Raw genomic sequence first — 27,919 nt, 5'->3', positions numbered from 1 at the left:
GACTTTCGACGTAGGCGACAAAGTGTGGGCGAAGAATCACTTACTGTCGTCGTCAGCCAAGGCCGTCGCAGCCAAATTAGGTCCGAAATACTGCGGACCCTTTATAATAACGCGTCGGAATGGTCCCAGCTCCTACCAGCTTAGGGATGAGAACGGTATGGACTTCGGTAAGGTCGCCTTAGAAGGCCTGAAGCCCTGCTTCGATCGAGCGCAGCTCCCCGACGATGAGGAGAGTGATGATGTCGAATTCAACGACGAGCCCGACGAAGCTCAGCCTCAGTTAAGCCGGTCGGTAGCGATTACGCGGGATGATACGGCGGAAGTAAGTCGAGAGGGAATCACCGAGATGGAACCTACGCCGGCCGTAGTGTCTAAGAGGAGAGGACGCCCTCGAGGATCGAAAAAACCTCCGTTAATCCCGGTGGCCGCATCCCCTCGACGTCTGCGCCCTAGGAATCACTGACGGGAACAGGCTTCTTTCTTCACCCCTACTCCCTTCCTTCCTGTTAGCCCCTGGAATCTTATCTGATTGTACCTGACTTAATTACAGATAATGTCGGCGGACAGACAGCTGTGGGTGTCCCAGGAGCTGATAGAGGGGATTGCGCGACTGACGCACGAACTGTTGGCAGCAGGAGCCTCACCCACCCTGGTGGGCCTGGTCACCCCAGCCACGGCCGACTTGGCACGACTGCCAAGTACCTCTAGCCGACTGGCTATTGGCGCACCACCGGAGGCGTCACCGCACACCCTCGAGGCAACCGCTTCAGCCGCGCCGCCGGAAGGACCAGCTCACCAAATAGCGTCCACGCACGAGGGAGCCCTCCCAGGGGCCGTTGAACTCGCCTCTGAGGGCAAACGGGCACCGATCCTGCTATCTGGTCCAAAGGACCCACCTGCGTCAACGCATGCCCAGGCCTCTCCAACGGCCACCGGGGCAGTCTTTGAGGACGAGGTAGCCCCGAGTCCATTACCCGGATCAACGGTGGCCAAGGACCTGTCCGCCGAATGGGGCGAGATCCTGACTCGAGCCAAGGCAGCCCGGAAGGCCCGCATCGAAGCCACCAAGCAGGAACAAGAGGCCTACCAGGCGGTCCTCGACTTCGCCGGCCGTCCATGCCCTCAGGCAACAGAGCTGGCAAAAGAATGGCTCCCCAAGGTGCAGGAGGCCATTGATCTGGCTGCCTACCTCGAGGAGACGCGCTCGGCCTGGCTCACCGAGAGGAAGAGGAGACTGGAGGCAGAGCAGGAAAGGGAGCGCATTATAGCGGAGCAGGCCAAGAAGCTCCAGGAATTGCACGCTCTGCGGGCCCAGCTGGCGGCCTTGGAAGAGGAGAACGCCAGCCGTCCTCTCCTGGTTCCCAACCCGCACGTGTCCAACAGGGCGAGGAACGAGCCAGGTCACCATGCGAGGCAGGGAGCAGCCGCTACTCGCCCGTGCGGCAAGTGGGATGGCCCCCGCCTGGACCTTCGGTTGATCCGGAGCTGCCCGCACTGTGGCCTGACAGGAGTGTCAAGGGGAAGGGACTGCCCCAACTACACCCAGCATTGGAAATGGGCCCAGGGACTCTTGGCCCCATATTCCTACGATGAGTAGGAGGGTCCTCGATGCCCACCTGCGTCGACGCATCCTCATCGCGAGCAGATGATTAGCTGGACCTCGACTTTGTACGGAGGAAGAGAGGCACCCACTTAATGTTTCTTTGTTTAACCTTTTTTTGTATCACGATATTTCCCTTTTCTTTGACGTTGACGATAATAAAGTCTTATAATAAGTTTCGGCTTTTCCTTATTACCGAGAGAGAGAGAGTCTTCCTTTCGAGCTGGTACCCCGTACTCAGCGTCTGGGCCGGGGGGATATAACGAGTGAGATTGCCAACCCGTTATATCTCTCTCTCCCTAGTAATGATATGTAAATGTAACCTATTTCTCCGAACTTATCCTATATATATTTATGAATTTATTATGTTTATATTCATCTATCAATTATTATTAATATATTTGTATATGTAGTCACTTTTCGGCTCGAATATAAGGTAAGAGAGAGAGAGAGATGCGAGTACGCAGGGATACTTCCGCGCGCGACCACGAGGCGCGGAGAGAGAGAGAGAGAGAGAGAGAGACATAGTCGCGCTTTAGCGAGTGACCGCGGGCACTAATCGACGAGAGGCAGAGCAGAACGAAATCGAGAGTCGAGCAAGTATCACGCTAAAGAGTTGTCATCGTGCGGATTTGTCAGCGGACGAGTGGATTCTTTTGTCTCGACGACTTTCCTTGCTGAGATCTTGGTTGTGACCTAGTGTTTCCCTCTTCTGCAATCTCGAAGCTGTGGCCTTTATCCGGAGAGGAGTTGCGACGTCGCCCGGCCCTGCAGAAGATCTACGCTTGTGCGCTGTAGCTGCTAAAGCGGGAGATCGTCAAGAGGAAACGAGCCGCGGAGTGCACGTGGTGCCCGATAACTTGTGCGCGCGTGTTTACGCAAACTGTGCGACTCGTTTACGTACCTAGAGGACGAGTACCGTCATTGTAAGTACCTGCTAGTTGGTTTACTCTCTCTCTATCCGTTCTCTCGGCGTACTCTCTCCCTCCTCCCGACCGCTTTTTGTTAACCTCTATTGATTAAAAACACTGTTTACCATTAGCCTTTTTTTTTATTTAATCGTACACCGACGCCTTATTCAAACGCTTCCCCCTTTCGCGCCTACACCCGCTTTCGAATCATCGGCTTTCGCGTCCTTCAGTCAACACCACGAATCTGCGCGGATCCGGCCGTCCTGTCACCGGCGTATCGAACACCGGACCTGAGAAGACGGACAGTCCTGGAGGCTTCAGACTTCGCCCGGACATTCCTAATCTAACCTTAGTTATTTCCTTTCTTTATATTGACGGGGCTAACCGGGCTAAATCCCCGTTATAGTACATTGCTATCACCCCTTTTTATGGTATTAAAAGAAACAAACGGAGAGTTTGGACCCATTGTTTCAAAAAAACTATTCATTGCACCTAATATATTTTTGCGAGCAAGTACATCAGGAAAGCTGTCGAGCGAATTACTTCAAACACGGTTGCAACATGTATTTTTTCCTAACTGTGGGAAAACAGCAGTTTTATTAATAGACTCATGGAGTGAACAGTGTGAACGAACTATAAGAGAAGTGACACTAGCAGATACAAATTTTCGATTGATAACAATTCCTAAAGGTACGACAGGCAAAATTCAACCACTGGATGTATTCGGTTTTCGATTTCTGAAAAACTTTGTAAGAAAAATATCTGATGCCATTATTTTTTTCGGATCAGACATTAGTTTACATGAGAGGAATAATATTATAAAATTAAAATCTATCACACATAATCAATTATCTTCACCTAGATTCAAAAGCGTATTTAAATATGCTTGGTACAAAAGTGGGTACTTGGATAAAAAACCTGATTCGTTCGATAATCCTGTTGAATATTGCTTCGAAATTTTAGAACAGCTTATCTGCGAGATTTGTGAGAAAATAGCAATTATAAAATGTGCATGGTGCAAGAAACTAATATGTCAACAGGATTTATTTATAGCGTATCATTATTGTTCACAATATGTACAGTAATAATGAGCGCGGATCGTCTTTTTATATTCAAAAAATGTAATCTCAATATTAGATGAAATGACGAATTAATATAACGTAAATATAACTTAAAAATAAAATAAATTTAACGTTATCTTCTACGATTATTTTGCCTATGATCTTTTCTTCAGAGATATTACAAATATGTCGAAAATGGGATTATGAATAACAGAGAACCAGTTTTCAGACTAGAAAATTAGAAAGGACAGGGTAAGCAGCTCGAGGTTTGATGAAATTCGGGTGTAGGAGTTTGGGGTTACAGCGTGGCAGGGTAACCAGCTCGACGGTTGATGAAATTAGGGTGTAGGAGTTATAGGTTACAGTGTGGCAGGGTAAACAGTTCGAGGATTGATGAAATTCGGGTGTAGGAGTTCGGGGTTAGAGCGTGGCAGGGTAACTAGCTCGAGGGTTAAGGAAATTGGGGTTAAGAGTTTGGGGTTACAGCGTGGCAGGATAACCAGTTCGAGGATTGGTGAAATTCGGGTGTAGGAGTTCGGGGCTAGAATGTGGCAGGGTAACCAGCTCGACGGTTAAGGAAATTGGGGTTAAGAGTTTGGGGTTAGAGCGTGGCAGGGTAACTAGCTCGAGGGTTAAGGAAATTGGGGTTAAGAGTTTGGGGTTACAGCGTGGCAGGATAACCAGTTCGAGGATTGGTGAAATTCGGGTGTAGGAGTTCGGGGTTAGAGCGTGGCAGGGTAATCAGCTCGAGGATTGATGAAATTCGGGTGTAGGAGTTTGGGGTTACAGTGTGGCAGGGTAAGCAACTCGAGGGTTGATGAAATTGGGGTGTAGGAGTTACGGGTTATTGCGTGGCAGGGTAACCAGCTCGAGGTTTAAGGAAATTGAGTTCGGGGTGGTTGGGGATCAGGGTAACAAATGAATGCTCTGTTCACTCTCCAATGAAGAGGTAGCAGCCCCTGGTGATGGATACTGTATAATTTTATGTTAGATTTTAAGCGAAATTTCATAAACTTCATTTCTTCTGAAAAAATTTTGCAAGAAATCACTTGAAAACATAGCTTTTCTTTCAGCCGACTTTGGGGGTTACAACCCTTGTAGACGAAATCCATATATTTGATGAAATGGGGGTGTAGGAGAATTTTTTAGAGTTTGTTTCGTTGAAAACTGTGTATAAAATATGAAAATTTCGCTATAAAATGGTGTTGAGGGGTAACTTTCGGGGGTAGCTTTTTTCGGACTATAACATATTTTAATTACAGAAAAATCGGAGGCGGAGGGTTGGGGTGGTTCCCTAGTTAGTACTAGGAAAATTATTCTTTTGAAATTTAAAAAATTTTGATCATATGTGGCCCGCCGTCACAATATTCTTTGAAGAAAATGATATCACTTGAAGATTTAGAAAAATATCCTTGAAATAAATAGTGTAGATTTTGCTCCAGGGAAAACTACTTAAACATTAAAGCTATAAAATCTTATGCTAATTAGAATATTCTTTATTATTAGATGATGTATTTTATACAACCAAATGCGCTTTGATTGATTTGTATGAACGTGGGCCGAAAAAAACAAAGTTAGCGGAATATAGAGAAATATTTATATTAATAATAAATATAATATTTATCCTCATTCCAGCTGATATGTATTTTTTCATTTCAATTAATTTTCATTAACCATTCAAATCTAGAGATTAAAAGTCACCAGGAAAGTTAAGCTAATAATTAATTAATTTTCCAAATCTTCGTTATGATTTCAGTTATCTATATTTTCAAACGGCAGTTTAGTATAATGTATAGAGAGGTTGCAATTTTATTGCTTAATAAAAAATAGCACTGATTTATCTAAGCTGAAAACAGGGTTAAAAATCGATTTTTTCTATCATCCATAAAAAAACACCAAAATTCATATTTTGATAAAGAGATTAAATTATTTTGAAATTCAATACCATTCGTCAAAAAATTATCGTTCTGTACATTAGGTATCTCTTAGTTAACTAATAAGAATATCTCGGTAACTAATTGATAAATTCCATCGTGCAAGGTACTATTTCTTCTAAAATTACAAGAGCTTCTTTCTAATCCTAATATCAAAGGTTTTCATATGTATTATATAGCACGGCTTATAGAATGGAAAAACCTATTTTTGCTAAACGGTCTAGCCGGATAAGACCCCCCCCCCCCCCAATAATTTCAGCCTAGGAATAAAGGGATCAAATTTCAAACTTCTTGATGTCCAGATATATACTTACACCGAAACATAAAAATTCGTTTTTTCATTAAATCTCGGCATTAGTATAGGCTATAAGGGTTTTAAGCCACTTTTACCTTGCGAGTATTCATTCCTTCCTTACGCGCAGTCGGTAACACAATCAATCCTGCATTACGGACCACTGAAATGTTTTATCAGCCGATTTTTTATCGATGTGCATGTGCATGTGTGTGTGTGTGTGTATGCTCGGCCAGTCGGTAGTTATCGACGTGGATGATGCCCCCGCAGGCCCCCGGCCCCCGATGATCGATCGATGATGTGTTAGATTGATGGAAAAAAGAAATATGATTCAATGGGGTATATTATCGACGGTGGCGTACAGGCATGATGCCCAGTCGGTATATCTCGTGTGCTCGCCCCGTGGGGGGGGGGGGGGGGGATAAGGTTTATTATCATTTGAAAATCAACAAAAAAATCATCAAAATTATGAATATGTTTAAAATTACAAAAACATTTATTTGATAAAAAGTATACATGGCTATTAATACTTGTACAAGTTTTGTAACCTGATTATTTGTATTTCTTCTTTTCATTGTTGAACTGTTGGTAGCCTTTTTGTTCTGAAAATTGACTAGTGTTGGTTGAAAATTTTGAAGTGACTTGTTTCCATGTTGATTGTTTTTTGTTTTCATCTGGGTCTTTTTGGGAAAGACGTGAATACTTGACTGACGGATAACGGTCCATTTTATTCGAATGCTGGCTGATGAAAAATCTGATCCTTGCGTTGTCTTATTTATAATAGCTGACAATTACGTTAGTTACACAGCCAAGAGAGTAAATTGGATTCTGTGTTTGATAATTTTCAATCTTGGTTTTCAGAGGTTGTAGCACTTTTATGCAGAACCATCTTCGAAATGTGTAATCCGAGTAAGCAGGAATATATTTCACTTTGAAAAGTTTAACTTTAAATTTTGGATTGGAATCGATATACTACTGTGGGTAAAAAGTAAGGTGAATTTTCAATTTAAACTTCGCGGGCTTAACATTTCGGGCTAGTTCTTTTTTTCTTGAGTTGGTATGACTGCGAATGACATCTGGGACAAATTTCATGTCAATGTCATCATCAGTAATATATTTACGCTTGTGTTTACCAAACGACCAAGAGTGCATGTTTCGATTTTTACAATGTCTGATTTAATTGAGCAAAGAAGTGCCATCAAATTTTGTTTGCGGAATGAAATTTCGGCTGCGGAAACGTTGAGGATGTTGCGGAAGGCCTTTGGTGATTCTACCATGTCGCAGAAAAATGTTTATAAGTGGTACAAAGACTTCAAAGAGGGTCGAGAACGTGTTGATGACTTGGAGCGCTCCGGACGACCATCGACGTCAACAGATGACCAACACGTCAATAAAGTGAAGGAATTAGTGCTCGAAAATCGTCGGTTGACTGTTAGAGACCTTACTGATATGATCGGAATATCAGAAGGATCTGTGAAAATAATTTTGAAAGACCATTTGGGCCTACGAAAAGTCAAATCTCGTTTGGTACCGAAAACGCTCAATTTCTTGCAAAAAATTCGCCAAAAATTCGACGCATATCGTTCCGCAACCACCGTATTCGCCTGATTTGGCTCCGTGTGACTTCTGGCTATTCCCAAAACTCAAGAGACCACTCTGGGAAACGCGTTTCGAGTCGATTGAGGAGATAAGAGCTGAATCGAAGAAGGCGCTGATGGCTATACCGGAAAGGGACTATTTGGCATGTTTCGAGGATTGGAAAAAACGTTGGCATAAATGTATTTTATCGGGAGGGGATTACTTCGAAGGGGATGACATTGTTGTAGAAGAATAAATAAAGATTTTTCATTTTACAAACAAATTCACCTTACTTTTTGCCCACAGTAGTATTCACGATGTAGATAGATGATTTCGGAGATAATTGTCAATGGTGATGCGAACACACTCAGCAACATATTGTATAAAAACGTTTAGTATGGAATGACTAACATTGATCACTACTTTTGTAGCTAACCTATCAGTTCTAGAACTAGGAATATCTTCCTGAGTAAATTTATGATAAAGGCCCATTGAATATTCAGATAAATTGTTCGTTTTCTTATCCTTTGTCATGTATCAGATACCTTTCAATAAGGCTACAGAATATTCAATTATTATGAGATCATGCGTTGATGAGTTGAAAATGTTAGAAAAATGTATCAGGTCCGGACCTTTGTCAATGAGTGACTGTATATAATTCATCGTTGTTTGAATCATAAAATCATCTATATTGTACGGTTTACTAAGATATTCATGCAAGCAGGCTATAGCCCGACTTCAAATTTTATTACTTAATGAATTTATAATGTGTCTGATGCTTCTGCAGACGGCAAATGAACTGCAGCGAATGATTCGCGCTTCTTTTGTAACGGTACCTGCGTCATGGAGAGGGTAAATGACTCATTCAACTTATGAATGTCAAATAAAACTTCTAAGATTTTCATATCAAGTTCTTCTCGATGAAGATCAATCAATGTATAAGTTTCTTTTAATTCAGCTTTCAATTTTAAAATAGAATCTTTAATATTTTTAATCTCTGTTAAAAGAATCTCATGTGAAGTTTTCAAATTTAGTTCGTCAGCTCTTCTGAGTTTGCGTCCAAACACATCAATGCTCATTGTTAAAATGAATAAAAAAAGGAGATGAATGGATGATAAATAGTAAATTGAAAATGGTTAATTTCTTTAAGTTTTTTTATATTTATTGAATTATTGTAACTTATATAAATTCTAATAAGCTGCCGCCAAGATACTTAAGCTTAACAATTCTTCTTTCAAGTTGACTGAGCAGAGTATTGTACGATTCTGGGTTCACAATGAAATGATCGCTTAGTTTGCTGGGAAAGAAAATGTCATACTCAGCATCCATCGACGACGATTCTTGTTACGAATTTTGTTTGAACTTTTTTCATGCCAGTGACAGTGTAAAGGATTGAAGGATTCAATTTATTTAATTTTTTGTTGGCAAGTAGGATGGGGTACGAGCTACAGCGTTAATAGCTTCCATAATGAAGATTGATACCTGCGACATGTAAAATTTCAAATATAAAAAATGAAAAAATTCTATGAGTAACAGTTGACATACTATTATTGATTAAAAAGAGTATTCAAGATATATGAAGTATCTACTGTGAGCGTAGACGAGCGAATGAATTCGTACCTTAATGCTATTGCATATATAGGGTTAAACCGATCATTTTAATTGAAGGCGTTGTACCAATCCCCCACCTCTAATTCATCTTCCTCATTCTCTAAATCTAACATTTTTAGTTTGCTGATCACATCATCATTATTCGACTCTGACGTTGAAGAATCGCTGTCAGGGAGGTCGCAAGTCTGACTTAATTGTCGACTATAACGCTTTTTCAACTAATTTTTAAGAGCCACGACATTTTGAAGCGCGCAGTTTTTTATCCAGCCTGGAGGATGATAATTGCAAACTATAGGTTCGCAAAATTCTGACTGATGTAAGGAAGGGCAACCCAGATCTTCGAGATCGAAGACATGATTAATAAATCTAGTGAGCCACTCCACTTTTTGACGTCCCTTTACATAAATAAGAACTTTGTCAGTGTCAGCTGCTAAGCGACATAGGTCTTATATAATAAGCGGATGGTGATCGTATGGTAAGTTTCCTGTATTCCAATCAAGCCCATGGAAGTTATTTGTAAGCCATGAATTTTCACGTTTTGAATGACTGAGGAGTTCTTCCCAAGGACATGGTGGCTTGAAAGTCCAATGGACGGGTTCATTATCGTCATTGAGATTTATCATTGCAAGTTCTTTAAAAACTGGTTGATCATCTTAAAAGCTTGTATATCAACGATGATTTTCATGCCAAATCTACAAATAAAAAAAAAAATTAGACAGAAATATAGTTTAAATCATATGTTAGTTCATTGATTGTTTCAATATCTTGTTAAAGGATTGCAACGTGCCATGATCGCTCGAACCGATGAGTGCTCGACTGAATATGATGAAGCATCGATTATGACACGCATTTTATACATTTACCCCTTTCCACTTTTTCATATGTTAGTAACAGCGCGATAATCAAAATTCGCTCATATGTCTATGTCCAATCAAGAGTCTTTATGAATGCACGCGGCTAAGTTTCATTTCTCTCTCTCTCTCTCTCTCTCTCTCTCTCTCTGCTATCGACATTTAGTCTCTATAGCATACAAAACAGATAAAAACTTAAAATCGTGCGCCTGCAAAGTGACATAGCTCCATTAGCTATATCGCACGCTGAGAAAGATAAGTTTTCGGTCATATGAGAACTTACACGTGTCAACGTAATATGGTCTTAGCCGTGGAACAGTGCGATGCATTACACTCTCCCCTCTCTCAAAAGTTAGCCATGTCGCGTGTGGCTATGAGCTGTGCGTACACTCTCTCTCTCATTCATAATGCTCACGCATTAATTGATGATTGAACAGCATCACGACTGCACCTTATGAATTACTAAATCAACGCGCTCATTTTAACTTTGAAAAAATTTTTAAGAATTCATTGCACTAAATGTAATTAGTGAAAACTGATCTTGAAAATTTTTTTGAAGTTAATGAAAAAAGTAGTTAGCGTAATAGTTAGAAGCGTACATGCATGAAAGGACATAGCCACGCACGCGAGTATAAGTGGTCTTATTTGCGCGAAAATTTTCTAAGTCCACAACCGGATAACCTTATCCTCTTGCTGCGATAGCTCAGAGTTAAAAGACTTTGCGTAGAGCTCCCCATCCTGAAGTCGCCTTTGACTTTCTATGCATTGATTGATATATAGGGACTTAGTCGCGCGTGAACATATTAGGACTTAGTTACATGCAAGCATATTCGAGACTTATAAAATATTATAAGTGTTAATACCCTCACTTGACTTTGACAATTTTTTGAAAATTAAAATTTTTCTCAAACATTTTTTCTTTTGCTATGCATTGATTGATATGTAGGAGCATATAGTTAGTTCATTGCTATACATGTGTATAGTAACTAATGCTCTCGGTTACGTTAGCTGATCCACAGTCGTAATAATTTGATACGTTGCGCCGTAGGTCATATTATAATACAAATTCCCAAAACAAAAATACACCTTATCTCATTTTTAGTGCATAGTTCGATTTGAAAGAAAGAAAATATTTCAGTTAGTGTAAAGCTATGATGAAAAATGTCGCATTATTCGAGGCGATATTTCATCCATGAAATATGCAAAAGTGAAAATTGTGATCGTGCACATGAACATTTAATGGATCCACGACTTCAGCAGTTAGAAATATCATCGTTACATATGTGTGTTGTAAGTTTGTTAGTTTTCATACATTGATATGTGGGTTTTTTAAAAGTAGTTTTAACAGTGTAGTGATTGTTTTACTATTTTAGCCACTCAATTTTTATAAACGAGAAAGTAGAGCAATTGGAACGCGAACCGATATATAAGATTCAAAATCTGCGACTTCGAAAGAAAACGTCACTATAGAAGTCATTGTTCCTGATGTTGTAAGTATTGTAACGGGGGGATCAATCTGCAAAATGAGAAATTTATTTAAGAGCAAACTCCCACGATGCAGAGCAAACCGCCGCTCCGTTAACACGTATGTTAATACGTGTATTCGCCTTAACGTCAGCCGACTTAACTTAGTTGTCCTCGATCAAGCAGAATAGAAATCACCTTAAGTCACGTGCCTTGTGACACACGATAAGTTTCAAGTGTAAGCGACTTTACTCCAAATCCGTTTAATCCCCTAGCTATAATAGGATTAAAACCTAAGCTTTTTCTAATTGTTGAAACTACTAGGAAAAATCATATGACGAAATCGGCGAATAATTTTAATAGATTTTATTAATAAAAATTACTACAGTCTTTGTCGGGCCGAAAGACTGACGCACGCGAACAGGATTTACAATTAAATAACTTTCGGTGAGAAAGAGAGAGAGAGAAGATACGAAAATTGGCGCGATCTAACGCTCGGCGCGAATACAAAAAATCAACGCTAACACAGTTGGTCAAAATATCAAATATTTTATGTCGCGCGATAATTAAGGGAGGTGCACCTACCCTGCGGTGCAATTACGGTGATCAGCCGTAATTGTTGAAGCAAATTAAAGGTGCTCCTCCGATCCAAATCAGCTGTGCTGCCTCGATCGCAAATCTGCTGTTTAATAGCTGTCACTTATGCTGCTGCTTTTGCGATGCTGCTACTGTTGCTGCTTCCTCGCTCACCCTTGCACACGTATCCAAAATCCAAATAAACTATTTATTGGCAAATCGGTGAAACAATGTGCAAAACTATTTTGGCGGTACTCCACACGTAACAGCTGAGACGTAACTGCTAATTTAAAAGATCGCGCGCCCCCTCTCTCTCTCAATACTTAGAACGAACGCGCAAAAATCAGAATCGCGAACGGTTTGATTAATTGAATCGACTACCGTTGCAGTATAAAAAAATTTTAACATCACAATGGAAATGGAAATTTTCAAATTAATTTTTTTCTAAGGATTTATTATTCTGATTGCTGAATTTACAGAAATCGCGTAGTGATGAAAAAAATAAAGAGTCGGTAACTCAATATTTGCCCGTTTCAATGGTAAATTTTTAAAAAAAATTTTAACGTCGGAATAGAAATTGAATTTTTTTAAGTTAAATTAATTTTTTTCTAATTTTAGACACTTTTGGATATTAGTAATTTAATCATCGATTGTGAAAAGGTATGTTGAAACACTATTTTACTTTTATAAAAAAATTATTTGCATAACGACTTATTATTCAGATTGCAGGAGGATTTTGAGAAAATGTATAACGAAAAAAAAAGTAATGTGGCTGTAACTGAATATTATCCAGTACCAATCGTAAGTTTTTATTCTCAAAATCATATTTTATAAAAAAATTTTTTGCACACCCATTTATTATCATAAATTTTTCAGAATCCATCAAACAGCCACAGTTCAACGAAAAATCAAGATAATACGCAGGCATACGAGGAATATGTTCCCTCTTCAGAGGTAAAATATTTTTTTTTTAATTTCTAACGTTAATCATTTTTACTTATTTATTTTTTATAGTATAATCAGAAGAAACAGTACATGGAATGGAAAAAGCAAAATGGAAAAAATCTGGAAAAAAATCTAATAAAGTTGCAGACCAAATGCAGAGGTACTTATTTTTATCCACGTACAGTGCCGGTCAGCCACTTTTACCCCCCCACGGGCAAAATCAGTCTAACTTCAAAGTTTTATATCTCTGGTAGAAATTAACGTACAGAGACGCGCGTGGGTGCGTTTGAAAGGTCTTTCGGAGAGCTTTCAAATGATATGACTCACGGTTGCCATCGATTGTTTTTTAAAATTTTGCAACAATTATGCAAAATTGAAAATTCTGAAATTTTTTTATTATTTTTGACAATTAGCCAATTTCGGAAAAAAAATCGTACGAGAATTTGAAGTACACCATTTTTTAGCTATTACCAAGCCCTATCTGAATCACTCATCAAAAATTTATTTTCGTCAAATATGACGCGCGCACGGGCATTTTTTCCTGGAAGTGACAGTTTTTTTCAACATTTTTTATCTCCGTCAAATTGTAACAACCGAAAAAAATTTATAGGAGAAAAAATGTTTGTTTTTTCACGTAGAATACTGCAATAATTTTTTTTTCGGTTTTTCGAAAAAATTTTTTTTTTCGGTTTAAATTATTTTTCAAGGTCGAAAAAAAAAAGATTTTTTTTTTATGTAATTTACGATACTTGTTATGTAGTATTATTGAATGGGTGGAAAAAAATTTTTTTTTGTGGTTTCTCGTCTTTTTAGCGTACCGACTGTGAGAAAAAAAAATTAAAAAAAACCGTAAAAAAAAATTTTTCGAAACCCCGAAAAAAAAATTATTGCAGTATTCTACGTGAAAAAACAAACATTTTTTCTCCTATAAAATTTTTTTCGATTGTTACAATTTGACGGAGATAAAAAATATTGAAAAAAACTGTCACTTCCTGGAAAAAATGCCCGTGCGCGCGTCATATTTGACGAAAATAAATTTTTGATGAGTGATTCAGATAGGGCTTGGTAATAGCTAAAAAATGGTGTACTTCAAATTTTCGTACGATTTTTTTTTCCAAAATTGGCTAATTGTCAAAAATAATAAAAAAATTTCAGAATTTTCAATTTTGCATAATTGTTGCAAAATTTTAAAAAACAATCGATGGCAACCGTGAGTCATATCATTTGAAAGCTCTCCGAAAGACCTTTCAAACGCACCCACGCGCGTCTCTGTACGTTAATTTCTACCAGAGATATAAAACTTTGAAGTTAGACTGATTTTGCCCGTGGGGGGGGTAAAAGTGGCTGACCGGCACTGTATATTCTCTTTTATTAACGTAATTTAAATGAATATATAATGAAAAAATACTATTTTTCAGAAACAGCAGCCGGACCATTTGGACATTTACGGTCTAAATAATAAAATCAAGTCCTTGCCACGCATACCTAAAAAGGATGAGAAATTAAAGGATTATAAAAACTCTGTAAAAAACACGTGACGATACCGAAAACAGGCGGACAAAAACAGAAAACTGATGACAAAAAAATTACAAAAAAAGCATTACCAAAAATAATAAGTGACGTTAAGACGCTTGTTATATCAAACAAACATATCAATAAGACTGAAGCGACAAAAACAGAAAAAGAACAGAAACTTCTCCTTTCCACAACACAATCATTAAAAAAAATGTAAAACAAACAGACAAAAATACTGACACGACCTAAAATCAGACAGCGAAAACCCACTCCTCGTTCAAAATCAATTATCAGTACCACGAGTTCTGATAAATTACCTCCTCCAAAGAAAAAAAAATCCCCTCCAAAAACTTCTCCAAAAAAAAATTGTAATAAGCTCTTCAAGTTCCTCTAGTTCTTCCAGCAGTTCCTCTTTTGAAAAATCCCCACAAAAACAAACGTACTCAAATGACAAACGTACTCCTCCATATATAGCAGAATATAGTATGTGCTGCGGTAAATACACAGAAGATACACGATTGGATGATGGAAAGACAAAAACAAGCAAAATCAAAAGGGATCGACACAGTCGAAAGATTTACAGATGACTATAATTCATATAAAAATTCAACTGAATATTTAAAAATAGCTATGTCAGACCCTGAACATAAAGATTATAGACAAAGTGTACTCTACTCAATGTATAATTAAAAATAATAAATATTAAATAAATAATAAAATGTGTACTTATTTAAATAGTAAAATAATCATAACGATTGCAAGAAAGGGCGAACGGATGGGAATAAGGTTCTCTCCTAGCAGAGATGTTTAGGAGGAACATCTCAAGGAGGCGTCAGTCGAACTACTGCATTCGTAGTCTCTAGCATTCTCACGAAAACAGTTCCCTTCGTGGAAAGAGCACGCATTGATTATAGACAGCATACACTCCTCTCCACGCACCATGGTCCACGCTTAGCTAGAGCGTAGGAGAGAGAGAGAGAAAGAGGGAGAGAGCGCACGTTTACTACTACTATAGTAGCACATCCCCATCAGGCTAGAACTGTAGACAGCATGCGCTTCCTCCTCCTCCGCATGCTGTGGTCCACGCTGAGTCAGAGCTAGAGAGAGAGGGAGAGAGAGAGCACGCATCCTCAAGTTAGAACTATAGACAGCATGCGCTCCCCCTCCTCCGCACGCTCAGGCCCAAAACCAAATGTATGCGTGTGCAGCTAATATACACAATATGCATCCTCTAAGGTACATGTGGCATTGGCTCTAGTGGTAGAGCGCTAGCCTGCCAATCCAGAGGACTCCGGTTCAATTCTCCGGTCTGTCTCTTCATTTTTTTCAAAAATCATCGCTATTTTCTACTCGTTTCATTTTCAATAAAGCAAGTAAATTGTCAATAATATATATTTATAACTTTAAAAAAAATATATTTAAATTTAATTAGACTGAAAGCACTAGGTATAGGGTCCCTAGGGACTAGGAGCCCTAGTGACTAGGAGCCCTAGAAACCTTCCTCAAAAAATTATAAACAATTATTAACATTAATAATAATTAACATTGAAGCGTTAGGCCAGGGAATCAAAGGGTTAAACCAGGGACCCCCCACGAATAATGTTAATAATAATTGTTAACATTAACAATTATTATTAACAATACCCCCCGCAGGTGTGCTGGAACATACATTGCTATACTAGTTCACTTGACAAAAATATATCGAGGTGCAGCCCATCAAAGTTGCAATCTGAACTATCAAGATTCTCGTATAGTACCTGTATTCATGATATATTTAATTACTTTTCTGAAAATATTGAAATTTTACCTTTGACGAAAGAAAAGTATATTTCATTCACAAAGACTGTTGCAGACACTGGAATCAAATTACGATTCATTGATTCATTCAAGTTTATGGCTTCGTCACTTGACAAATTGATTTCTTATTTGGATAGTTATGAAATTGTGAATTCAGAATTTCAAGATACTGAAGAAGAAAAAATAAATTTGTTGACGCGAAAAGGAGTACTTCCATATGAATACATCGATTGCTGGGAAAAACTCGAAGAAATTAGTTTGCCTGAAAAAAAATACTTTTACAGTTGTCTCACTGATTCAGAAGTATCGGATGCTGATTACGAGCATGCCCTCAAAGTTTGGAAAGCATTCAACATAAAAAATTTAGGTGAATATTGCGATTTATACATGAAAATCGATATTCTATTATTCGCAGAAGTTTTTGAACAATTTCGCGAGCAATGTCTAACAGCGTATGGTCTAGATCCAGACCACTATTACACAACTCCAGGTTTTTCATGGGATGCAATGCTCAAGTTTACAAAGATATCATTAAGACTTTTGACGGATATAGATATGCATTTATTTATAGAATCAGGTATTCGTGGTGGTTTGAATCAATGCTCAGGTCGATATGGTGCAGCTAACAACAGATATACTCGTATGAAAGAAGAATTTCTCGTATGAAAGAAGAAAGTAGCGTAGAAGAGGGGTACCTTGTTTATCTAGACGCTAATAACTTGTATGGATATGCGATGGTACAATATTGGCTACGAGATAAAATTGAGTGGGAAGAAAATTTAGATAAAATTGACTTTCTATAAGTTGCAGATGATGCTCCAATGGGTTATATTTTAGAAATTGATTTAGATTATCCGCAATCGATTCACGATGAGCATAATGATTTTCCATTTTGCTCAGAGTACATCAAGCTTCATGGTTCTAAGCATGAAAAATTATGTGCTACTCTCATGAATATGAGAAATTATGTCATACATTAGCGAGCTCTTAAACAAGCTGTTGAACATGAACTCAAGCTTGTAAAAATTCAGAGTATTGAAATTCGAGCAATCGGCATGACTGAAACCATACATCGACCTGAATAGTTCGATGAGAGTGAAAGCTAAAAATGAGTTTCAAAAACTTCTTTTCAAACTCATGAATAATAGTATATATGGTAAAACTATGGAAAACGTTCGCAAACATGTTGATGTAAAACTTTTAACAAAGTGGGATGGTCGATATGGTGTGGAAACTTTCGTTTCAAAGCCTAACTTTCATAGTAGCGCTATTTTTTATGAAAATTTGGTCGCTGTTCAGTTGCGTAAAACTCAGATATATTTGAATAAACCTATTTATATCGGTCTTACAGTATTAGATTTATCCAAAACATTAATGTACAGCTTTCATTATGATTACATGAAAAGAATGTATGGATAAAACTGTAAGCTTCTCTATACGGATACTGCCAGTTTCATATATTATATAAAGTGTTAAGACATTTATGCTGATATGAAAGCTAACATAAATTATTTTGACACTTCTAGCTATCCTGCTGACAACGTGTTCGATATGCCAAGAGTAAATAAGAAGATAGTTGGTTTAATGAAGGACGAGTGCAATGGAAATATATTAACAGAATTTATTGGTTTGAGGAGTAAAATGTATTGTACTCGTGTAAATGGTATTGATACTATGAAAAAAATTAAAGGTGTGAAGGCTTCCGTAGTCGAGAAAACTATTGAATTTGATCATTATTTGGACTGTTTACAAAAATTACATATTCATAAAAGACAGCAATGTACGATCAGATATAAATTGCACAATGTTGATCTTATTCAACAAAGAAAAATTGCATTGAATCCTTATGATGACAAGAGATATCTACTACCTAATAGTACTGACACTCTAGCACATGGACATTACAAAATTAGGTAAGTCAAAAAACATATTAATATTTTTTTAAATATAATCATAGAATAGATGCGTAATTAGTCTTAATCAGTGTTGTTTAATTTCAGATTGGACCAGAAAAAGAAACCATCCAAGCCTGTACGTTTTCAAAAAAAAATTCAAATACATGAGATGATTACATGGGCATACACACATCGAACTGCTCGTCATGGAGATTGGATGCAGATGGCTCGTGATAGAGAACGATTTAAAATGAGAACCAATCGTTTGAGTACAATTATTACACCTGTACTCGTAAAAAAATGTGTAGAAATGAAAAAATAAAAAAAACATAGAATATATTTTATCATTTTATTTATTTAATATCATCTTTATGAACATAACTATTATGTGATTCGTCAAATCCTAACCATTTTACATAATAATAATCACCATGTTTTTTTACAACTTTTTCTATCAAATAAATATCTGGATATTTTGTCTTAAATATTCTTCTTCGTAAAAGCCACCAGCGATAGGTTTGTCTTGATAATCTTTCAAACGATAAGTAAATGGAACAGTTTTCATAACTTTATAAACTGTAAAAATTTTTGTTGACCAATTCGGTGTATAGCCGTTCTCAAAAATCTGTTTACTTTTGTTTACTCGTACTTTGTCACCAACTTTGAATTTTGGACGTTTCGTTGTAGGTAGATTTTTTTTCGCAGAGAATCAATATTTTTAAAACTCTAGCAGCAGTTACGTCGATAGGTTTCATTCCAATTCTTCGATGCTTGGAGTTATTGTATTGTGAAACTAGATCAGGTAGTATATCCAACCATTTACGATTATCATTCAGCGAGAACCTTTTCTACATCTTATTTTTCAAAGTTCTATCAAATCGTTCACAAATCGATGCTTTTAATTTACTATATGTAGAATACATATGAATTTTATATTTGGTCATTAAACTTTCTAAATCTTTATTATAAAATTCACGACCTCTGTCAAGATATATCTTTTTTGGCCCACGTCCTTTTTCAAGTATGGTTTTCATAGCCTTTGCAACATCTTTATCAGTTTTTTGTTTGACTGCCTCACACCAAGCGTACTTGGAAAGGCAGTCAACAGCGCATAAGATATACTTGTAATTTTTACTTTCTCATTGGTACGGTATCATTTCAACAAGATCGATTTGCCATGTCTCGTCAATATCATGAATTTCAAATGATCTTCTTAAATAATTACGAAGAGCTGGCTTATGAAGCTCATCTACAACTGTTTTATACTTGTTGTTCATTTTTTTTTCAAACGCAAAAGTTTTTCTTCAATAGCATCTAATTTTAAATTCAGTGATGAAATATTCTTATTAATAGTTAACAATTTTTGTTCGATATCAATGTATATCAACTGATTATTTAAACTTATTTCATTCAGTTCTCGCTTCTGAGCATTAATAATGAAGAAAATTTTTTCCAACTCGTCACTGATAACTTTTCGCAAAACTTTAAGATTAACAGCGTCTTGAATGTCTGCAGAATCATTAACTATGCAGAGTCTCTTATTTTCTATGTCAAAGTGACCATCATCGGTCAATTTGAATCCCAAGCCAGCTGGACCCTGAGCGGTAACTGTGGAAAGTGATTTTAATTGACGTCCAAAGAGATCAATGCTCATGATGATAATGAACTTGAAAGCTAACTAATACTATTAATATATAATTTTAGCTTCTCTTAATTCTTCGAATATAGACTAAATTTCATTCACATGATTTTTATTGCCTGCCGATGTCTCTGCAATTAATAATCTAAGACGTTCTACAAGCTCATTGGGATCATTCCAATATATATAATCAGTAAGATTATTAGGCTGTGAAATTTTATAAGGTGACTTCAAAGAAAACCCTCTGCCACTTGGTGAATTATAAGGTGTAACTCTGATCAACTGAGATATAATATCTTGAAATTTTTCACTTGCTTGATAGCGTATTTCCTCGTCAGGTTTGTAATGCTTTTTATATGCATTCGTTGTATATATAATACGACCGTAGGTATCTAAATCATCTTGAGTTACAATGGAGCTATCAGGCTTTTTTCTGAATAACAGTTCAATCAATCCAGGGCTTTTTTCATAAGTATCTTTACCTATAATAATTTTATTATTTTCAAAATTCAATGACCTATCACCTATCTTAAGAGTACCATCTTTATTTTGACGTACTCCACAGATAGTATCTAATGTTTCTACTTGATTTTTCCGCAACATTAATAAATACTTATTAAGTGAATCACTTTCAGGAATATGAAATACATCAACATCATTATTTTTCAGTTGTTCATCAGCATTCAATGCTTCTTCCAATCCACTATCATATAATTTTTCAAATGGTTTTTCCTCCTTTTTAGATAATTCTCGTATGTCATAGTTATATTTTTCTTTTTTTTTAGGTTGCAATTTTTTACGTTTGATTTTTCTCTGCTGACTAATTGTAAGTGTTGTTTCATCAACTAACTTTTCAAGTGGTTCAATCACAAACTTGAAAGTATCTTTGACAATTTTTTCAGTTGCTAATTTGTCAGACTTTAACAAATTATATTTATGTTGTGATATTCGTATCACTTATAAATAATAATAATTTGAACTCTCGTATCTAGCTAATGAGTAAGAATTTGTTTTTAATAATTTTACTCTACTTGACAATAAAATAAATAGATAAATCAAATGTACTCTAATAATAATAAACAAATCAAATATATATAAATAAGTACAATATTTCTGGGAAAGTCAGACGATGCCCTAGTTTCTTATGGTGCGAATTGTCCCATAAGCAGAGCTAAAGTCTTTCTTGGATAGGATATAATTCGGCCCAAGTTTCTTATAGCGCGAGATGTTCTATAAGTCGAGCTCGAATAATAAGGAAGGAACAGTCTTGCTCAGCTAATCACAATGAGAGAAAGAACTTAGGTATTAGCCAAGTTTATTCAGACTCATGCGCTCACCTTGCAAGGCTAGAAGTGAATGCTAGCCTGTGCAAAGGTGGGCATATTTATACACAGATTTTCCCGCTTACTTTTGCAGGAGAGATGTCATCGAACATTCGAGAGACATTCGCGAATTTGGAGAAATGAGTTTTCTTAATTTACCATTAATAGTAAGCTTTTAACACATGTAAACTTTACAGAATTTGTTATTTGTTGATTTTATACAATATACAATTATCGCAAATAGTGTCATCAAAAGTTATTAACTAATAAAGTTAATTAACGTGATATTACAATATTTACAATAGAAAATTATTAAATTTGTATATAACTTTATAGTTAATTAATTTTGCAAGTATTTTCTAAAAGTAAATATTTGAATTAGTTAATAACATTTGAATTATAACTAATTTTTCATATTTGTAACGGTTTTTTCTAATCTTATAATGCAATTATTAGATTAATTATCTAAGATTCCTAAATCATAACGTTATCATTATTAAGTATAAAATTAATACTTTCGTTTTATGTACAGCTTATTGTTTAAATAAATTATTAATTGTTTATTTACTAATAACAGTTATTATTCAGCTGTTATTAATGAAACCAATTCTTACTCATGTTCTATACTTATTCATTTTGCATATGGATTATTTACATTTTTCTAATAATTCATATTGTTAGCGTAATAAATAAATCAACTTTGCATATTGAAATTCATTATTATTTAATAATTAAATGCAATTTGTGTTATTATATTATATAGATATGTTTTAAATTCATATTATCTTGGCGGAAAATTATTAAAAAATTCACATTATCTCTCACTAAGTGTTTGGGTACTTGAGCATATGATTGACATAAGTAAAAGCAATCAACATTTCTATGTCTTCCCATACAATAAAAAGCTTTCACATTATCTTGCTTCTCACGAGCAATGTCATCAAAAATCATAATAGAGTTTGGACGTGCTTCGTCTGGTGATACAACGAGATCATGCTCGCTAAAACGTAAGTAGTCAACACCTTTGATGGGTTCAAGAAGTTGCTCAAGAAATTTGTATTTTGGTTGATTAAGTGACTTAGAATATATGTAAATATTTTCAAACTTTAATCCATTAGGATAGGTTAAAAGAGCTAAGAGCGCATTCGTCTTACCACAATTAGATGCACCACAGCATACTGCACGTATGCTGTCTGGCAATAGATCCCCTTGTCTTTTACTTTTCTTTTCACTTTTGTCTCTCAACTCATCAAAATTTATCACAGAAAGCTTGAGAGACTGTTCCTCTACATCCATTTCACTCTAAACTCCGAATCACAACTGATAATCGATGCTATAAAAGAGTGTATTTATAAGTTTTTACGCATTCACTCCTAAACACTCGACCATGATCGCCCACGAAAGAAAAAAGAAAAGGAAGACTGGTAGAGGTTTAGTAAATAACTTGATAAATAATCTACCCTTTGAGGTTCACATACCAGGTTATCAATATTGCGGACCTGGTACAAAACTATATAAGCGATTAACTCGGGGAGACCCTGGCGCTGGAGGAATCCTCTGGACGCTACATGTAAAGATCACGATATTGCTTACTCTAAAAATAACGATATTCAAGCACGAAACTTTGCAGACAAAATATTGGCTGAAAAAGCTTGGCAACGTGTACATAGTTCTGACGTCAACTTAAGTGAAAGAGCTGCAGCATATGCCGTTACAAACATCATGAAAGCAAAATCATCGGAATGGAACTTAGCAAGAAGCGTTCTAAGAAAAGGAAGACTTCGTCGAAAAAAAGTTCTAAAAAAGAAGGACTTTAACAATGAAAATACTTATCAGCATGATAAAAAAATATATAACTCCTAGCAATGATTCGAAAATTGTTATCAAGAGTGCTTTAAACGCAGCACGAAAAAACATAAAAAATGTTGGTGGAAAGAAAAATATTAATTTACCAAGAATACTTCCAATCCCTAAGGTTGGAGATTTCCTACCAGCACTCGTTCCTGTTTTCGCGGCACTTAGCGCACTTGGATCTTTGGCAGGTGGTACAGCAGGAATAGCACAAGCTGTAAACCGAGCGAACGCTGCTAAAAACAATTAGAAGTAGTTTATTAATAGTGCCATCGTGATCACGAATTTCTCTTATAACATCATTGATTACAGCGAGTTGTTCCAACGGATACACGATTCGGTTTAATAGTTCTTCCAGATCTTGTTCGCTGTGGATTCCGCTTGTTGCTAACGTTGGGATGTCTTGGTATTTTCACGTCATTTCAGTGAAAGGTTTGAGTACTTCCGGATCTCTTGCATCAACTGGCCGAGGTAGAAACAAAACCAATTGTTATTGAAGTAGTAAAAGATGGGTAACAGAGATTTACAATCAACCAGAGTTCCATGACTCTTTAAGTTATGGGTTTTTGGTGTCATAAACCTAGTTACGTTATTATGACTAACTTTAAGCTCAGTGTAACATTCGTCTGCGGGCAAGACCTTGACATCACTTGGAATGCATTTTACAATATGAACAACTCCACCTGCAGCAACCGCCATATAACTAGGTCCCTTCATTAGATTATAAGCGAATTGGTCTGGCGACTGGTTAGCAATTGCTAAAGCGGTTTTAAGTATTTCTTGCTCTTGTTTGCAGCGTTGCAAAACCACGTCTCTGTACAAACTTGTAATTTGACTCCGAATATATTTTTACAACAATTAGAAGAACAGTCGAGGCATAACAAACGTGTTGAAGCTTTAGCTCTTGGTAAAGGTTTATATTTGAGACCATATCAAAAAGGTTTTGGTTTAACCTTCAGTACAAATAGTATAGTCAAGAAGCCTAAAAATAAAGTTATTAAGAAAAAAAAAATTACAAAGACATTAAAAAAAACTTTGATTTAAAACTGCCACGTCGTCCTTTAACAGATTATGATATAAAAAAGTATGCTCATGAATTACGAATTCCAAACTTTCGTGGTGTTTTTATGAGAAACTCCCTACCCACGCGACCACGCGTCAACGAGTGTGCAGTTGTAAACCTTGATGATTATTCTGGACCAGGTACACATTGGGTGGCATACAGAAAAAATGGTAAAAATGTCTTCTACTTTGATAGTTTTGGTGATTTACAACCACCTCTAGACCTCTTGAAATATTTCAAAGTTGATCAAATCAAGTACAATTATAACAAATATCAAAATTATAATACTTACACCTGTGGCCATTTATGTTTAAAATTTTTATGTAATTTTTTAGAACATCATGACAATTATCATTTGTATAAATAGTAAGAATTGCGAATAAAGAATTCAGGTGTGTACAATCACTCGACATGGTTGAATCATTGACCCTCAGTTTGTCTGGTACATCATCTGTATTAGAAACATACTATTTTCCACCTATAGAACTAGATAAGGATAAAACTTATACTCTTGATTTGTAGAATTACTTACATTTAATTCGATACCAAATATTGACGTCGGACACAATAAATTCAAAGTTGGTGATATTGAAATTGAACTACCTACAGGTAAATATGAAATTGGTAACATAGATCGATATTTGAAAGAAAAGTTAAAGTCAACAGATATAAAAATTGAAATAAAACCTAATAACAATACTTTATGCAGTGAAATAATTTGCAATGAACTTGTCGATTTTCGACCAACTTACTCTATAGGACAATTATTAGATTTCACTAAACGATTGTTGCCAACCAATATAAATAATGTTTCCGACATGCCTGTAACCATTCTCAAAGTAAACGCTCTACACGTTGAATGTAATATAACGTCTGAAGCTTATATTAATCAAAATAGAAATCATATCATTCATGAATTCTTTCCAGCTGTACCACAAGGGTATAAGATCATTGAAGTTCCTAAACAGATTATATATTTACCCCTAACTGTCAGAGTTATTGATCATTTACAGCTACGACTAATTGACCAAGTCGGTAATTTAATAAACTTTCGTAGAGAAGTAATCACGATTCGTTTACAAATAAAGAGAGTATAATGGGAATAGTTTATAATGCTAAAGTAGGAAGTGGCTATATAACAACACCGTTATGTGCTCAAAAAGTTAGTTATCGACGGTTAGTCAGAGGTCTAACACGTCGAAACATTCAGTTCCTAAAAAGTCTCGGGCTGAAGATTGTTCGAGACGTCGCAACAAAAAGAAGAAAAAGAAACGTCAACAGTTTAAAAAATTAACGCGTATATTTGTATGCTGTTGTCATTTCAAAGATGGAAGAAATACTTAGTGTGCAAGCACCTGTCATCTTTGATGAATCTATAGCTCATTATGAAGTTCATGCACATTAACCTTACAATTCACAAACATTTAACAATAGCGATGAAATTCGTATATTAATACAACGTCAAGATTTATGTGTCTTACCATCGAAAAGTTCTCTACACATTGTAGGAAAAATAAGAAGATGTGATGGTAATGCTGCTACTGGGACAAAGTTCGTAAATAATGCTATATGCCATCTATTCGAAGATATCCTCTATGAAATTAATGTCATTAAGATAGACAGATGTAAAAATGTTGGATTGACGAGTACTATGAAAGGTTTAATTTCATTGAATCAAAATCAAAGTGCATTCCTCGAAAATGCCGGATGGCTTGATATTGAAGAAACTAAGACAATAATTGACAACAATGGTTACTTTGAAGTGTCAATACAACTTTCTATGATTTTAGGATTCGCTGAAGACTATCACAAAATTGTTGTGAATGTAAAGCATGAACTTAACTTATTCTTACCCGATCAAGAGATAATTTAAACACAGTCATACAAAACTTGGTGAGCATTGATGGTACTGAGCAGTATGAACCTTTTAAAATAGAACTCATACGAATCGAATGATTGATGCCTTATGTAATTACGTCAGATAAGTGTAAAATACAGTTGTTCAATTTCATTCAAAAAGATATTCCTATATCTATGAGTTTTCGATCGTGGGAACTTTATAAGTATCCAGCATTACCACAAACGTCAAAACAACTTTGAACAGTAAAAACATCCAATCAGTTAGAAAACCATGATATATTATATTAGGTTTTCAAACAAAACACGAGTCTGATCAAACTAAAAATCCCAGCAGATTTGATCATTGCAGTGTAACCAATGTTAAACTTTTTCTCAATTCTCAGCAATATTGGAAATTTAAATCTTGATATAAGTAATAATCAATATTCTATGTTATATGACATGTATGCTAATTTTCAAGTGAACTATTACAACAGAGACTGTATGTACAATCCACATTTGAATCGAAAACAATTTATTACGCATCTATCTAATAGTAATAGATATCTATCTAATAGTAATAGATTGTTCTAAACAAAATGAATCATTGAAACAAGCTGCTGTATACTATATGTACGTCTAGAGTTTGAAACAAAAAATGATATACCTGCGGAAACAGCTGCATATTGTTTAATTTTACATGATCGTATAGTTAAATATAATTCAATAAGCGGTAACATTACAAAACTTGTATAAGTATTATAATATAATAAACATGTATACTTTTTTTATCAAATAAATGTGTTTTAAAAAATTTTAAACTTATTCAATAATTTTAATAATAATAATAATAATAAACCTTATCCCACTGGATGGTGGGGGGGGGGGGGGGGGGTGATGCACACGAGATATACCGACTGGGCATCATGCCTGTACGCCACCGTCGATAATATATCCCATTGAATCATATATATTTTTTTCCATCAATCTGAAACATCATCGTTTGATCATCGGGGGCCGGAAGCCGGGGGCCTGCGGGGGGCACCATCCACGTCGATAACTACCGACTGGCCGAGCATACACTCACAGACACATGCACATGCACATGCACATGAACATGCACGTGCGCATGCACGTGTACATGCACGGTCGGCTACAATGCAAACCGTCGATAAATAATCGGCCGATAAAACATTTCAGTGGTCGGTAATGCAGTATTGATCATGTTACCGACTGCTGATAAGGAAAGAATGAATATTCGCATGGTAAAAGTGGCTTAGAACCCTTATAGCCTCTACTACTCTCGGCTTTGCATCAAGATAGCATAACCGTGTTTGCAATAGAAGATCTGTCTTCAAAAAAATCTCTTACTCGATTTTTTCAAAATTTTTGACGGGAAGTTAATATTTTTAGTACAGTTTAAAATTTTCAAAATTCATTTAAAAGAAAATCACGACAAACAACAGGCTAAAAGAAATTTATTATTTTCAGTTAATTGTTTTTTATACTTATGAATTTTTTCAGATTTTTCGAAATAGAAGAACACTTAAAAGAAATCAAAAACGCATTTTTCATCCTTTTTCCGACTTTTAAGACGATTAACAACAGTTCTGATTATACTTGACTAATTTTTCTGCACTTACTTTAAGTGTAGTTGAAGAAAGTATCCCCTAGCTGCTTGTTTATAATATTCGTTATGTGGTAGAGTGCATCTTTTGTTCTTTTATTTTTCTGGAAACCATATTGTTTGTTAGAAATTAGATTGCAATCATTCACGAAACTAATTATTCTTTTGTGCATTAGTTTTTCAAAAACTTTAGCTAAGTTCGATATTAGTGATATAGACCTGTAATTTGTTGGTAAATGTTTTTCTTTGGCTTTGTGAATGGGAATTCTCTCGGCTTCTTTAAATGCATCTGGCCATTTTTCTTTTTCTATGCTAGTATTTATTATGTGGACCAGGGGTGCTGAAATGAATTTTGTTAATGTTTTAAGTATTTTTGAGTTTATTTCATCAACACTACCTTTTTTATTTTTCATTTTATGGAATATTTCTTGTATTTCGTATATATTAGTTGTCTCTAAAAATATAGTTTTGTTGTTTATCCCTGGGATTTCCATGTTGTTAGGTGTATTGATTTTATTACTTTTAAGTTAAGTCTTTTCCCACGTTGC

The 27,919-nt window shown here is 36.0% G+C and overlaps 1 protein-coding gene across 2 annotated transcripts in view; it reads left to right on the top strand.

The window, feature by feature from the left end:
* Positions 1-27,919, top strand: part of LOC131667483 (NAD(+) hydrolase sarm1) — an 836,900-nt gene that overhangs the window by 788,454 nt on the left and 20,527 nt on the right. Inside the window, exons 8-9 of one of the 2 annotated variants that reach the window (XM_058940916.1) lie at positions 17,662-18,048; positions 18,120-18,254. The exons of the other annotated variant lie outside the window; for it this stretch is intronic. Of the exons in view, the coding sequence (XP_058796899.1) occupies positions 17,662-18,048; positions 18,120-18,129 (397 nt within the window). The 3' untranslated portion in view covers positions 18,130-18,254. Of the gene's footprint in view, positions 1-17,661; positions 18,049-18,119; positions 18,255-27,919 lie in introns of those variants that run through there. 2 annotated transcript variants of the gene reach the window in all.

Source organism: Phymastichus coffea, unplaced genomic scaffold (genome assembly GCF_024137745.1).
Source record: "Phymastichus coffea isolate CEN01 unplaced genomic scaffold, Cenicafe_Pcof_1.1 PCOF00005, whole genome shotgun sequence".
Lineage (NCBI taxonomy): Eukaryota > Metazoa > Arthropoda > Insecta > Hymenoptera > Eulophidae > Phymastichus > Phymastichus coffea.
Note: the sequence above shows the minus strand (reverse complement) of the source record. Positions and strands in the feature narration are given on the sequence as shown.